The sequence below is a fragment of the Sminthopsis crassicaudata genome, chromosome 3 (genome assembly GCF_048593235.1).
Source record: "Sminthopsis crassicaudata isolate SCR6 chromosome 3, ASM4859323v1, whole genome shotgun sequence".
NCBI lineage: Eukaryota > Metazoa > Chordata > Mammalia > Dasyuromorphia > Dasyuridae > Sminthopsis > Sminthopsis crassicaudata.
In genome coordinates this window covers 495,804,177-495,819,954 of record NC_133619.1, presented here as the reverse complement: position 1 = coordinate 495,819,954, position 15,778 = coordinate 495,804,177, and the positions used below count along the sequence as shown (strand labels likewise).

The following is a 15,778-nucleotide window of genomic DNA, read 5'->3' as shown; positions in this document are numbered from 1 at the left end:
AAGAGAAATGCATTCAAAGAAATTTATACGAACAACATGGAAACAAATCAACCAATTAATAATTTTAGAGAGACATGAACAAAGCATCCTATGTTTTTCTTCCTAATCTCCTTGCTCTCGTTGATCAAATCATCAAACTTTATCTTCATTCCCTCAGGCCTAGAACACCTAATAACACACAAAATTATTAACCTTACCACCATCCTACATCACACCTTTCTTTAGCTTTATTTTTTGTTGAAGTTTTTATTTTCAAAATATATTCAAAGATAACTTTTTCAACATTGGCCCTTGAAAAAACTTCCAATTTTCCCCCCTTCCTCTCATCTCCCCCCCTAGATGGCATGAAATTCAATATATGTTAAACATGGTAAAAATATATGTTAAATCCAAAATAGGCATATTTATATAATTATTTTGCTGAACAAGAAAAATCAGATTAAAAAAATTAGAAAGAAAATAAAATTCAAGCAAACCACAACAATAAGAATGAAATGCTATGTTGCAATCCACCCTCAGTTCCCACAGACCTCTTTCTGGTTGTAGATGGCTTTTATCATCACAAGATCATTGGAACAGACCTGAATTATCTCGTTGAAAAAGGGACTCAGAATTGATCATCGTATAATCTTGTCGTTGCCATATACAATGATCTCCTGGGTCTGCTCATTTTACTTAGCCTCAGTTCATGTAAGTCTCTCCAGGCCTCTCTAAAATCATCCTATTGGTTGTTATATTAGAATAACATTCCATAGCATTTATATACCATAGCTTATTTAGCCATTCTCCAATTGATGGGCATCCACTCAGTTTCTAGTTTCTTGCCACTAAAAAAAGAACTGCCACAAACATTTTTGCACATGTGGGTCCCTTTCCTTCCTTTAAGATCTCTTTGGGACATAAGCCCAATAGAGACACTGAGGGGTCAAAAGGTATGCAGAGTTTTACAGTCCTTTGGGCAGACTAGCAAAGAAAAGAAGAGCATGTGTCCTGAAAGGCTTTAACACCCAGAGGATTTCTTGTTTGGATCCTAGAAGAAATAAGGAGTCATTGAAGTTTAACGAGTGGGCTCTAAGTCAATCACATAAAGAAGAGGGAGACCAAGCAGAAGGCTATTGTAGTCTAGGAATGAGATAATGAGGGACTATGCCATGGCAATGACAGTGTCAAAGGTGAGAAGGGGCCATGTAAGAGAGATACCACAAGGGGGCAGCTAGGTGGCGCAGTGGATAGAGCACCAGCCCTGAATTCAGGAGGACCCACGTTCAAATCTAGTCTTGGACACTTGAAACTTCCTAGCTGTGTGACCCTGGGCAAGTCACTTAACCCCAGCCTCCAAAAAAAAGAGAGAGAGAGAGAGAGAGAGAGAGAGAGAGAGAGAGAGAGAGAGAGAGAGATACCACAAGGGCAGGCTTGGCAACAGACTGGCTAGAACAGGTGAGAGGAAGCTGCAGCGTCTGGGTGCTGTACAGATAGTGGTACCCTCAGGAACAGCAAAATCAAGGAGTTGGGAAATCACTAGATTAACAGCCACCAGAAACTTGACTGGATGAAAAATATGAACTGAATGAACCTCAAAGAAAAAGTGCCCAAGTAACCAAGCGTAGCCAACTGGTGATAGAGCAAAGTCTTTAAGTGGCAGCAGGGAGCCAAGAATATTCCAGTTCCCAAACCTATGACCAATGAGGTGGCGGAAGGAGAAGGGTATGGGTGAGAGAGTAACTGGTATTGGAAAGAATGATAAAGTTTCCTTTATCATAAGCTAGGTCTCAGTGAGAAGATAGAAGAAATCCCAAAAGAAAAGATTGAAAAAGAAAGCAAGTTTGTTGATGGAGCAGGAGTTCCAGAGAGCCCAGTGGAATATGGATATGGAGGAAGTCACTGGTGGGAAGTGGGGGAGGGCCAAAGAGTAATATGGTAGCAAGCAGGGAGGGACAGGGAATGGGATCTATACAATGACAGCCAGGAGTTCAGAATCCCTCAGATGGAGAAGAGTATGACAGGGCAGAAAGATGCAAACCACAGAAGAAGGAGTTCAGGTAACAACTGCTGACCAACTGCCACCAACAGGCTTAAGGAAGCACACAAGCACTGTGGGTGGCAGTACTCCACAGAAAAACCAGTCCTGCTTTCAGTCAAGATCCCCCAGCCATCATCAGGGGAGTGGATGCTGTGGATGAAGCCTCAGCCATCACCCCAACTGCCACCCAACTGCCACCCCAAGGGGAGGCAAGCTCGCCTGGCCAAAGCAGCAGGACCCCCAGAAGAACAGGTGGCAACATGTGCAGGGTGGTTAAGCTGTCACTGCCAAACTCTGACCACCATCTTCTCTCAGACATTAACAAAGACAGCCCAGGACCCCAAACTCTAGAGCCTTGAGAAGAGCATCAAAACAACACTCTCCGTATCACCCCTATGGAGATGCAGCCCAGCCACTGCCCCTACAGCTGCTGCACAGGAAAGTTCCTGTGACCAAAATCCTTATCATCTGCTTTACCACTACATACCAGGGGCCTTTTGGTCTGACTGGCAACCAAAGCCTTCCAAATCAGCTTTCTCCATTAGAATGTAAGATCCTAGAGGACAGGGGCTGTCTTAATTTTCTATTTGTGTCCCCAGCATTTAGCACAGTGGTTTTTACATTATAAGCACTAAAAAAATGCTTTTTAACATTTTTTATTCATTCATTTATTACCAGTGATTAGGGAGAAGTTCATGAGGGAGTGAGATGACTAGACAGCTCAGTCTTCCATCAATGTCCAACTTTGTGATTGATGGTGATGTTCCAGGAAGCTCGCTTCACAGTAGGGGGCCTAAACACAACATAGGAGCTGGAAATTCAACTTGACTCTGGTCTGGAAGACCTAGAGCAAAAACAAGCTATAAGGCCAAGATCAGGGGCAATACAGGACACTCAGGAAGACGTAGGGCAAGACCATCTAAAATGTAAAGGGGGCTGAGGTTCAAAAGCAGAGGCCCCAGACAGGTGTAGGACAAAGCAGTACTCCCTAGGAAGGGCCAGGGAAAGTGCTACCAACCAGCAAGGTCAGTTAAAAGAAAATGAAAAATGGCGTCATTATGCAAGAACATCAGGAAGGAAGACTCAAGTCCATTTTAAGTTGAGGGTAAAATTGATGCTAAAAATCAACAACAACAAAAACCAAAGGTGGCTTCTCTAAACTATACTGGGTCAAGGTACTAATCAGTCAGTTGACAAACATGTGCCAGGTACTGCATTAAAATGCTAAGTATACAGATATACAGAATGAAACCATCACTACTCATAAGAAGTTTGCATTCTAATACATACTTGTATATAAAAATAAAGAGAATAAATACAGAGTAGTGAAAAACATAAGGCAGTTAGGGAGGAAGGGCACTAGGAAAGGCTTCATGCAGAAAGTAATGCTTGAATTGTCTCTTGAAGAAAGAGTGAGATCCTATGGGGCCAAGGGAAGAGGGAGTGTGTTGCAGGAATGGGGACAGCCAGTAAAGAAGCATGGACATGGGAGACCATGGGACATGTATGAGTGACAGAGCAAAGACAGTTTAGCTAGATCATAGAGTATTCAGAGAGGAATGTTCAGTAAAACTGGAAGAATGAGCTGTGAAGGGCTTTAAAAGCTAATTTATATTTTATTCTAGAGGCAATAAGGAACCACGGGGAAAATCTTATTGGCAACATTGTACAAAATGGACTAAAATGGTGAGAGATCTGAAGCAGGAAGATCAATAATCCAGGGAAGAAGTGATGAAAGCCTGACCTAAGGTTATGATTATGGGAGTAAAAAGAAGAGACTGGATGCAAGAGACTATAGATGCACAAATAGCAAGCTCTGACAGCAGATTTGATATATGAGGGGGTGCCTTTAAAAGAAAGAGAGAAAGGTTTGGGTGAAAAGATAATTCAGTTTTGGACATGCTGAATTTGAGATGCCTTCAGGACATCCAGTTGGAAATGTTTAATAGACAACAGATTATATGGGTTTGAAACTCAAGAGAGAGACTGGTACAAATAGATAGGTTTGTAAGAAATCTGCATTAAGTCAACAGTAAAACTTGAGGAAACTGTTAATATTACTGAGAGAGAGTATAAAAAAGGAGACCTGGGACAGAGCCTTGAGATACACCCACAGAAGGAAGATCTGATACAAATAATGAGCCAGCAAAAAAGACAGAGAGTGATCAGATAGATAGCAATATTATATCATGAAAACTTAGAAAGAAGTATCCAGAAGCGAGGGCAGTCAGTGTCAAATGCAGCAGGTAGATGGAGAAGAATGAGGACTTAGAAAAGAACACTGGATATGGTCATTCAGAGACAATTGGTAATCTGGGAAAGAGTTGTTTCAGTTGAGTGAGATTACAAAGGACTAATTCAAGTGAAAAGAGACAAGCTGGGGAAGAGACAGGACTATTGCTTGAGATGGACAGGATGGTAACAATAGACAAATGAGATAAGGATTTTTTTTTTGTTTTGTCTAACAAAGAAAAATATTTTCAGGCTGGAAAATATAAAAGAAAAATGATAAACATGAAACTGAAATCATAAGATAAGAGAGAATAATATGAAGTCACCAAGCCCACACAAACTGAATTATGTATCTGAATTTTGAAAATCAAGGGAAAAATGCTTCAGGATTGAAGACTAGTATATGCTATCACAATTTTCATAAGTAATAGATTATTCAAATCACAGACTGGTGAACTTCACTTTTCATGGCAAAAACTATAGAGTACATTATTAAAAGATGATTTGTTAAGTATTTAGAAAAATAAAAAGATAAGCATTTCAAACCAGCATGAGTTCATTAAGAACCAATTATCCACACTAAAGGTTATTAGATTGGTAATAAAGGGAATGGTAAGCCTGGATTACAGCAAGGCCTATAATTATTTCTCTCATGAATATCATTATTGATAAAATGGAGAAATATTGATTGGAAACTAATATAGTTTGATGGATTCTCAGCTTGTTATATTTATTGGTGACGATTAATGGCTCAATCAAAAGGAAAGTATTGAGAGGAATAACACAAAGCTCTATAATTACCAGTTTCTTAGATGAAAACATAGATGAAATATTTTTTCATATTTGTAGGTATTATGAAGCTAAGGAAACTGTTATAAATTGATTTAATACTTTAAAAGATTATAACAGGTTAGAATAAGCCTACTCTAATGAGAGTAAATTAAACAGAAATAAATATAATATAATAGTACTATACTCGGGCTCCAAAAATCAACTGCACAAATATAAACCAGAAATTTGTTTAGGCAATAATTCGTATGAAAGAGAACTGGAGTTTTAGTAGATCCTTAGCTCAAGAATAATATGTTATGGCAATTCAAAAGGTAAGGCAATCTTAGGGTAAATTAATAGAAATTAATAGAATTTTTTAAAGATATATAAAGCTGAAGTGTAAGCAAAAAATTAAAATACTAAAATGCTAATTTCTACTAGGCCAAGTATTCCTCCTATAGCAAAATATTTAATATCTGAAATGTATTATAGAATCAACCAAAGATGATTTCTACAACCACATAGTCAATGATCCAGGAAGGAAAATCTTCAGGCAGTGCCTGATTCTAGTACCTTAAATTGCTTTCCACAGGTAGAGCAAAGGAAATCTTTCCGGTCTGAATGTCGGAGCATATGGAGCCTCAGTTTATCAGGACGACAGAAGGCTTTGTCACACTCTGTGCACTGGTAAATCTTTTCTGAATGGAAACTGCGTACATGTTTCTTCACCTAAGAATGAAGATTCCCCCAAAAAACTCAGTGGATTTAGTGGTCAAAGACATGGCAGAATGAGAGAAATTAAGCAACACCAGAGGGAGCTCTTAACTGGGACAACAAGACTTAAATCAACCTGGGTATACAATCCAATCACACAGATTGTTAAAATGGTGTCAAATCCCAATAGAAACATACACACCTTCCTCTTCCTCCTGCTCATCTCCTGCACACAAAAAAACCTTTTGCATATGGACTCAGAATTAAAGCATCCTCTCTTAAAATAGAAGTGGACTAATTTCTGAGTCCCTCAAAATTAACAGGACTACAAGTAAATTCTTATTTGCCTTCAGCAGTGGTAAAAGAAACAAATTTTATACTTACACCTATCCAGTCACCTCAAAGGTTAAGAAATTTAAGTTTTATTTGCTGTTCATTTATTTAATATTTGGTTTTATTTATTCACAAAAAAAGAGTATGAGTGATTAGAAGTATAAGATTTATTCTAAAGAAATTTTGCTAATTTACCACCCTGCATCATCACTGAATATGATTTGGGAATGTTATATTTTTGTATCAAGTTTCAATCTATTAAGCAGAAAAAGGGGCAGCTAGGTGGCACAGTGCATAGAGCACCAGCCCTGAATTCAAGAGGACCAGAGTTCAAATGTGGTCTCAGACACTTAACACTTCCTAGCTATGTGACCCTGGGCAAGTCACTTAACCCCAGCCTCAGAAGAAGGAAAAAAAAAAAAAAAAGCAGAAAAACTATATCCCTCTAACTGAACAGTTATGATACAACAGCAATAAGGATGCAACATTAGTAAATTAGAGTAAGTTCTTAAAATCCTGATGTATTTTATATTTTAAATGCCCTTTTGGCTTAAATGTTGAAAGTTTAGTATAGTTTTGTCAGGGTATTTTTTTCCCTTATTTTATTGCTTATCTTATAATCTTAATTTATCTAATGTATGTTCTAGTAGGACTAGTGAGATGAACGTTGATCTGTGACTTGATGGAATAAAAATGTTTTTATCTTGACAAAAAAAGCAGGGGAAATGGCATTTGCTAAAGAGTCTCAAACTCCTAAGAAAATCAAGATTTTTTTTTTTAGAGAGGGAGAGGGAGTTATAGTATTTTCTCAGTGTCTCAGCCTCACCTGAATGAAATCTGGAAAGCGCTTCTTACATGTGGGACAGGTGAAATAACCATCATTGATATGAATAGCTACATGGTCTTTTAGCAAGTCCAAGCGGTCAAAGGATTCTGGACAGAAGATACAAGAATAAGTCTTCTGATCTGAGTGGAACTTCATATGACTCTCCAGGGATGTGCTGCTGATGAAACCCTTGTTACAAATGTCACATGTCAAAGGACAGTTTCCTTCTCTCCCATGGAAGCGCAAGTGTTGATCCAGCTTATCCTTTTCACGGAATGCCTTTCCACATTGCAAGCACTTAAAAGGTCGGAAAGATTTTCTAATAAATAGATGCTGAAGAGCCGCATTCTGAAACACAGAAGGTAGCATAGTTATTTGGTGGAATACAGTAAGTATGCAAGATGCTTTACAAGCATGTGGGCGACCTGGGACTTGTCCATTAACAAACAAAAGGCACACTAATATCTCAGAAGCAAGTCTCAAATGAGATGATGCATGTGCAATACTTTATAATCTTTAAAATACCTTGCAAGTCAATTATTAACATTATCAAAACAGATTTTGCTGAAGAAAACACTAAGAATAAAGTCTTCTAAAAAGATTTTTTAAAATAAAAGTTTTCTTAGTACTGTTTTATTCTTATTTATTCATTCCACCCTGATCTACCACTACCTCCCTGCCTGGAAGAGGCAGGATGTTTTATCATCTGCCCCCTAATATTGATTATCCCTACATGAAACACACTAGATACAGCTTAAGAAAGGATTTCAAAAAGACACAGAAAAGCATTCTCATTGTAATAATCACAAAATACAACAAATCCCAGAATGCTTCTGAGATAAAAAATGTAAAGGCTGAAAGAAAGCCCTGATGAAAAGTTACCTGTTCAGGATGAAATGAGAAAAAAAGCAACAATGAATAAAAGAAGAAATGCAGAGCACAATTCACCTGGTGAAATTCTTGAAGAAAGGACATATAACAGAACTAAGGAAAAGGAGAAGAACATATAATGCCATTGACAGAGGGAACTCCTAGGAGAGAAAACTTCTAACAAGGCAAATCAGCAACTTCTCTGCAATTTGTAGAATGGCCTACAGCAGAAATGTTAAAGACAAAACCCATGGACTTGAACCAGATTGAAATTTAAGGAGAAAATATTTAACAAAATAAATGAAAATATAATAAGGGGCAGCTAAGTAGCACAATGGGACAGAACACTGGAGTCCAGTCTCAGACACTTATTAGTTGTGTGACTCTGGGCAAGTAACTTAACTTCTCAGTTACCTCAAAATAAAATAAAATATAATAAAATGCAAATAATCTTAATATATTATTTTTTTGAAAATTAAGACAATCTGAGGTACCATTTCATACCTCTCAGATTGATTAAGATGACAGAAAAAGATAATGAAAATATTGGAGATTATGTGGGAAAACTGGGACACTGATACATTGTTGGTGGAGTTGTGAACTGATCCAACTATTCTGAAGAGCAATTTAGAATTATGCCCAAAGGTCTATAAAACTGTGCATACCCTTTGATCCAGCAGTGTTTACTGGGTCTGTATCCCAAAGTGATTATAAAAGAGGGAAAAAGACCCACATGTGCAAAAATGTTTGTAGCAGTACTTTTTGTAGTGGCAAGGAACTGGAAATAAAGTGGATGCACTTTTATTGGAGAAGGGCTGAATAAATTATGGCACATAAATGTAATGGAATATTATTGTTCTTTTAGAAATGAGGAAAAGACTGATTTCAGAAAAGTCTAGAAAGACTTACATGAGCTGATGCTGTGAAGTGAGTAGGACCAAGAGAACATTGTAGATAGTAACAAGATTATATTATGATCAACTTGTGATGGAATCGGCTCTTTTTTTTTTTTTATTCATTTTTCCAAATTATCCCCTCCCTCCCTCCACTCCCTCCCCCCGATGACAGGTAATCCCATACATTTTACATGTGTTACAATATAACTTAGATACAATATATGTGTGTAAATACCATTTTCTTGTTGCACATTAATTATTAGCTTCCGAAGGTATAAGTAACCTGGGTAGATAGACAGTAGTGCTAACAATTTACATTCACTTCCCAGTGTTCCTTCTCTGGGTGTAGTTATTTCTGTCCATCATTAATCAACTGGAAGTGAGTTGGATCTTCTTTATGTTGAAGATTTCCACTTCCATCAGAATACATCCTCATACAGTATTGTTGTTGAAGTATACAGTGATCTTCTGGTTCTGCTCATTTCACTCAGCATCAGTTGACCTAAGTCTCTCCAGGCCTCTCTGTATTCCTCCTGCTGGTCATTTCTTACAGAGCAATAATATTCCATAACCTTCATATACCACAATTTACCCAACCATTCTCCAATTGATGGACATCCATTCAACTTCTAGTTTCTAGCTACAACAAAAAGAGCTGCCACAAACATTTTGGCACATACAGGTCCCTTTCCACTCTTTAGTATTTCTTTGGGATATAATCCCAATAGCAGCACTGCTTTTGGGCATAGTTCCAAATTGCTCTCCAGAATGGCTGGATTCTTTCACAACTCCACCAACAATGTATCAGTGTCCCAGTTTTCCCACATCCCCTCCAACATTCATCATTATTTGTTCTTGTCATCTTAGCCAATCTGACAGGTGTATAGTGGTATCTCAGAGTTGTCTTAATTTGCATTTCTCTAATCAGTAGTGGGAATCGGCTCTTTTCAACAATGAAGTGATTCAATGCAATTCAAATAGATTTTGGATAGAAAGTGCCAGCCACATCCAGAGAGAGAACTATGGAGATTAAATATGGGTCAAACCATAATATTGTCACCTTTTTAATGTTGTTGTTGCATGTTTGCTTGAGTTTTTTTTTTCTTTCTTTCTGATCTGATTTTTCTTGTGCAGCATGACAAATATGGAAATATGGTAAGAATTATACACGTTTAACTTATATTGGATTGTTTACTATCTAGGGGATGGGGGAGGAGAATAAAGTTGGAGAACAATTTGGAACATAAGATGAATGTTGGAAGCTGTATTTGCATGTATTTGGAGAAATAAAATGCTTTTTTTTTTTTAATGTGGTTTTCTAAGGTAACATGTTGCCCCACAGATATCCTTATGTATGGTTTAATGAACCCTCCCCCTCCTTTCTATTTGAGTTGAATACCACTGGTCTATACCCTGACAGGTTAAATATCTTGCCAGGATCACACAGCCAGTATTTGTCGGAGGCAGAATCTGAACCCATATCTTCATGTATCAAGGACAGCTCTCTTTCTGCTACAACAAACTGCTTCTGGAACTAAGAGTATCATTAAAATGTCTAACTAGTAAAGTTTTGAAAAAGTCTTGAAAGAGAGGTGATGTACATATTCATAAGAATGTGAGAAATATACAATAACAGATTGATTTATATAAATTTAAACTAATTTAAGGCATGGTGGAAATAAAGAACTTTAAAGCTAATGAAGAACTATAAGCTAAGTAGAAATTCCCTGCCAAGATAGCTCCTCAAATGGGAGGCTAACTGCCCAACTCCCACATCTTCTCCAGCAAAATCCTGATGCTTGCAGCAGACCAAACAATGATTAAGAAATACAAAAATGAAACTATAGAAATAATTTACTAGAAAAAGAGGTGAGCCAGAAGCATGTGGGAAATAGGAAAAGAGGCCATCTTCACAGGAAAACCAGCACAAATCTAGCATAGTTTCCCAAGTGATATATTATGCAAGGCTATGTCCTGAGGCAACAAGAGTAGGCAACTCCCCAAAGAAAGACCCAGGGTGGTCAGAGTAACAACAGTCACCTACAACACCTAAGGGTCCAGAAATCCCTAATACTCGGTCCTAAGACACGAAAGAAGGCCCTGAAGATCTATCAATCTAAGCTTCAAAAATCAAGAGCAGTATAACCCCAAGAAGAGGGGATCCAACAGAGCTCCAGGTGAAAGCAAGCAGGGATGACCACCACACCCAAATGTGCAACAAGGGACAAAAAATACAATTCAGAAATTAAAACCCAAGACAGGAGTAACACTCATATTAAACAAAGAAAATCCTGACAAGGATGGAAAATTCTTGCCAATCTAGAGATCCCATAAAAAGCAAACACAATTCTCTAATAATTGCCAGTAGATACTCAAAGAAAAAAAAAAAAAAAGTGGATTTCCACAAGGTCTGAATCAGTATCTAGAAGGAAGCAAGAGATTTTTTTTTTTTAATGAAATAAAAGTTTTCAAGGAAAGAACTGGAAGGAGAATAAGGAGTTTAAAAGATAAGTGACAAATCTTACACAAGAATTGGACTCCCTTTTAACACCTAAACAGATCAAACAAATCACTTTATCAGTAAGAAGTATTAGACAAAAATCAAATGATTGATAAAAATAGAAGAAAATAAAAATTATGCAGAAAACAAGTGATCTATAAAACAAGGCCAAAAACAGATAATTTAAGAATCATTGGATTCCCCCAAAACTATAATTTTTTTCTTAAGATTGGACACTACATTTCAAGAAATAACAACTGAAAACTGCCCATATCTATTTGAAGCAAAAGGCAAAATAAACATAGAAAAGAATCCACTAATCACCTCCTAAGAAATCCAAAAGGAAAAGTCTCAAGAATGCAACTATAAAATTCCAGAGCGCCAATATCAAAGAAAAAATACTGCAAAATCCATAAATAAATCAAGCATCAAGAGACCATAATAAGAAACAAATAAACTGACAGCTGCTATTAACAAGCAGTAAACAAGAAGAAAAATACCCCAAAAGGCAAAAGAAAGGCTTTATAACCAAGAGTAATTTATTCTACAAAGTGGATGTGTGATCCTAGAGGAGAAAAAAATGGATCTTCAATGAAAAAAAAAAGGATTTTCAAACATTTTTGTTGCAAAGATTAGAGCTGATTAAGAACTTAGAAAACAAACACAAAAGTCCAGAAAAAAACTAGGAAAGTGAAAGTAACCAATTGGAAAGAGCTGTATGATGATGTCATGCCAACATTCTTTCTAAAAGGGAAGAAACAAATGTCCCTTCAGAACCTTACTGTCTTCAATGTGTACAGAGGAAATTAAATTTAAAGGGATATCTTATATAATCTAAATGAAGAGAGAATGTCTGAAGAAAGTGTAGTATATGAATATAATTGAATATTAAACTATAAGAAATGAGACACAATTTCAGAGAATCTTATAATACAAGATGAAGCAAAGCAAAACAGAGCAGAATTAGAACAATTTATTTAAGGAAAGATATACTGTAAAGAAAAACAACTTGCAGAAACACATGTCCACCACATATGCATTTGGTTTTGGCTATGCTTACTTGTTACAAGAGTGTTGCTTTGCTGTTTTTTAAAAAAAAATTTGCTTTTGATTTTCAGTGGAAATTTAACATTAATGATACCAAAAATGGTAGAAATTCAAAGTTTTTAGAATGCACATAAAAGAAGAGAAAAAAGTTCAGAAGGAAGCAAAGTTAAGCTGGATAGTTTTAAAAGTAACATGAAGAATTTCCTATGTGTATTTTAAAAAGCAAGTGGTAAATGATGGCAATTCAAAGTTTCATAAAGAATCTTTTTGTGTGTTCTGTGTGCTTGGAAAACTTTTTTTTTTTTTTTTAAGTTCAAAACTTGAAGGAAAAAAAAGTTTAAAAAGTTAAGCAGAGAAATTTATATTTGATCCTAGAGGCAATGGGAAACCAGAGTTTGCTGAGGAGAAACATGATCAGACATACACTTCAGAAAAAATCCCTTTGGCAGCTGTGTGAAATAAGGATTGGGGAGGGGAGAAAGATGAGGACAGAAGTCAAATTAGAGGAATACTGCAAAAGTCCAAGGGAGAGTTGATGAGAGCCTGAAACAAGTTCATGTCTGTGTGAATAAAGAAGAGGCAAGGATAGATTCCAGATTTGTCCCAGAGGCAGAAATCATGAGACCTGATTCTGAATGGTTATGTAGCATGGAGAAGTTGGCAATACATATGGGTCACCTAGACTGAAATATATTGTCTGCAGCTGCACAATCTAATGCAATGCATTGCTATGGCTGTTATTGTTATTATTCAGTCATTTTAGTCTTAGTGATTCTTTGTGACTCCAATTGGAGTTTTCTTGGTATGTGGTTTGCCATTTCCTTCTCCAGCTCATGTAGATGAGAAAACTGAGGCAAACAGGATTAAGAGACTTGCCCAGAGATACATGGCTAGTAAATAGCTGAAGCACATTTAAGCTCAGGAAGATGGGTCTTCCTGACTTTAGGCCCATCATTCTCTCTATCTACAGCACTATCTCGCTGCCCAATGCAATTTACTAGAATAATAAAATAGCATGTTAAGTGATGACTATGTACCAGGCACTGTGTTAAGAACTAGGGTTAAAAAGACAAAAGTGACTAAGACCCTTTCCTCAAGGAGATTACATTCCAATAGAGAACCTTACATATACATGTAAGCATATACGGAATATGTACAAAATGAAAATAAGGTAGCTTTGGGCTGGGGGCCATGATCAATTGACTTAATAGGCAGTTGTACAATACAGTTATGAACTACTCAAATAAAGTGAACGTATATAAAATTACAGACTCAAAGAAAGGAATTTCAATGTTATTTCTTTCTAGCAACATCTAGGGAATTCACTAGTCTCTGAAGATAATCAGGCAAAGAATTCCTAAGGTTTCATTTCCATAGACTCTCTGATCAAGTAACAAAACACCCCTACAATTTCTGTTCACATGAACACATCAAGCAAAGGCTCATAACACCTGGGCTGCTTTCAACCTTTACCCCAGGCTCCTTGTAACATTTTACAAAGTTAAGGCTATATGGGGTTTTGGAAATTCAGCATTTGAGGAGCCTCCAGCACTCAAAAATCTTTCCTTTTATCCAAGTTCAATAAATTTACCAAGCACTGTCAAAAAGCAATGTTTAGATAACTGATCTCAATTCCTTTGGGGATTACATTTTTCCTTGGGTGCCAAATTCAGTACTCAATTTTGCTTTGGTCCATTATGCTAATCAGTCTTCTGTCATTTCTGATTAGGCCGAGTACCCACAGACAATGATTTAAACTGAGCAGCCACCTGGCTCCACACTCTCAATTCTATCTATAAATCTTGCTCTTGTCATCTTTTTAGTTTCCATGGAGCCCTGCACACTATCTAACCACTCAAGAACTCAATTGTGGTTCCCTGATCTAATAATCTTAATTTGCCACTCATGTTTCACAGTAGTGAAAGTAACTTAAATTTTTCCCATCCTTTGACCCCTAAGAGATTTGCAAAAAGATTTTAGCTTTGAATTATCTTCTGTGATTTGGCCCCATACTCAAAAATGCATTCCACAAAAAGCATGGAAAATTTCCAAGCCAATTCAGACAAAGCTAATGTCCCTTCAGAAACCTTGGGGTCCAGCCAGTCAGTTATACCAAAGAGTATGGTGTATCAAGTGCTCTTAGGATTTCAAAATATAAAGGAAGCTAAATCCTATAACAATGAGTTCTCACTGGCTAAAAAATCATGCTGAAGTTGAGTATGAAAAATCAAATGCATTACTGACCAAGCTAAGGAAATGTTCGCTAACAAAATTCACAAATGCAGATCAAATTTTTCTGCCCAGTGTTTAGGACAATGTCTATCAAGACCCTGAATAAGTAAGCATTTTTTAATGACTTCCTCCTCTTCTTTTGCCTGATTATTAAGGCCTTTCAAAATGCTAGGTTTCAACCTATATATATATTAAACCTTTTTGCAATTCAACAATTAAGTGCCTACCATGTGTATGGTCCTTTGAAAAAGTACCCTCTTCTACTTGTAAGAACTTAGGAAGAGCAAAATAAACAGAACAAGGACAATAATTTACATAATAACTGAAAGAACAAAGGAAAGCAACAATGAAAGACTGATAGATACAATAACTAATCATGATTTCAGACAACAAATTATGGCTCATGCTTCCCCCCCCTCTTCTCACAGAGAGGTGGCTGACTTGAGGAATGGAACTAGACACATGTTGCCAGCATTTGCTCTGTGTACCCTTCCCCCAGTCAAGCCTCTCCAGTGTTCCACAACAAAACATGCATATTCCCCCTCCATGACTTGGCTCACGTTGTTCTGCTCACTGAAATGTCCTCTGCTCTTTGTCTCCTATCCAAATCCTGCTCCTCTAATAAATATCAGGGAAAGCTTTAAAGAAAAGCTGATTGCTCCAGCACTCCCAACTCTTTAATTTCTACAATATATATACTACTCTAATATAACTATTATTCTGGGGACCCCAATTAGACTGTAAGAACCTTCAGCTTATTCATATATAATTTATATGTAGTACCCCACACAGTGTTTAGTAAATAGTAGGCATTAATAAATATTTGTTAACAGAGAGATAATTTCAGAGCTAAGAAGGTACCTTAAAGCATCTACTCCACTCCTTTGATTTTACAGAAGAAGATAATTAGGTCCAGAGTTCATTGACTGATTAATCTGGAAATAAAATTTTATTTGTCCATTTGCTAATTCATCTAACTAGAAGGGTCAACTAAGATACAGTAAAATATAGGTACAAAAGAACAGTGGATCAGGTAACAGGAAAAAAAAGAAACAAACCTACCTGCAACTCCAACTGAGCAGGCAGCATTAGAGGAAAGAAAAATAGTTATGTTACCAACTGGATTGGAAGACTTCATTTCAGTTCATTACTACTACTCCTGAATAGAAAAGATGAAAAATATACATCTTCTGCTTCCTATGGGCAAGGCAGGAAAATTCAAACTATCCTCTGGCCTCCAAAAGCCATCAACATTTTTTGTAAAAGAAGGCCTATACAAAAAGAGAGAGAGAGAAGAAAAAAAGAAACCTACCCTTTCTTCAAGAAAATATCAAAGA

At 36.8% G+C, this 15,778-nt stretch overlaps 1 protein-coding gene across 2 annotated transcripts in view; it reads right to left on the bottom strand.

The window, feature by feature from the left end:
• The window catches only part of PRDM10 (PR/SET domain 10), a 138,646-nt gene that overhangs the window by 35,571 nt on the left and 87,297 nt on the right, over nt 1-15,778 (bottom strand). For both annotated transcript variants that reach the window (XM_074303799.1, XM_074303800.1), the window contains exons 12-13: nt 6,897-7,244; nt 5,597-5,752 (exon numbers count right to left, since the gene is read on the bottom strand). In XM_074303799.1, coding sequence (XP_074159900.1) covers nt 5,597-5,752; nt 6,897-7,244 — 504 coding nt within the window. The remainder of the gene's footprint in view (nt 1-5,596; nt 5,753-6,896; nt 7,245-15,778) is intronic.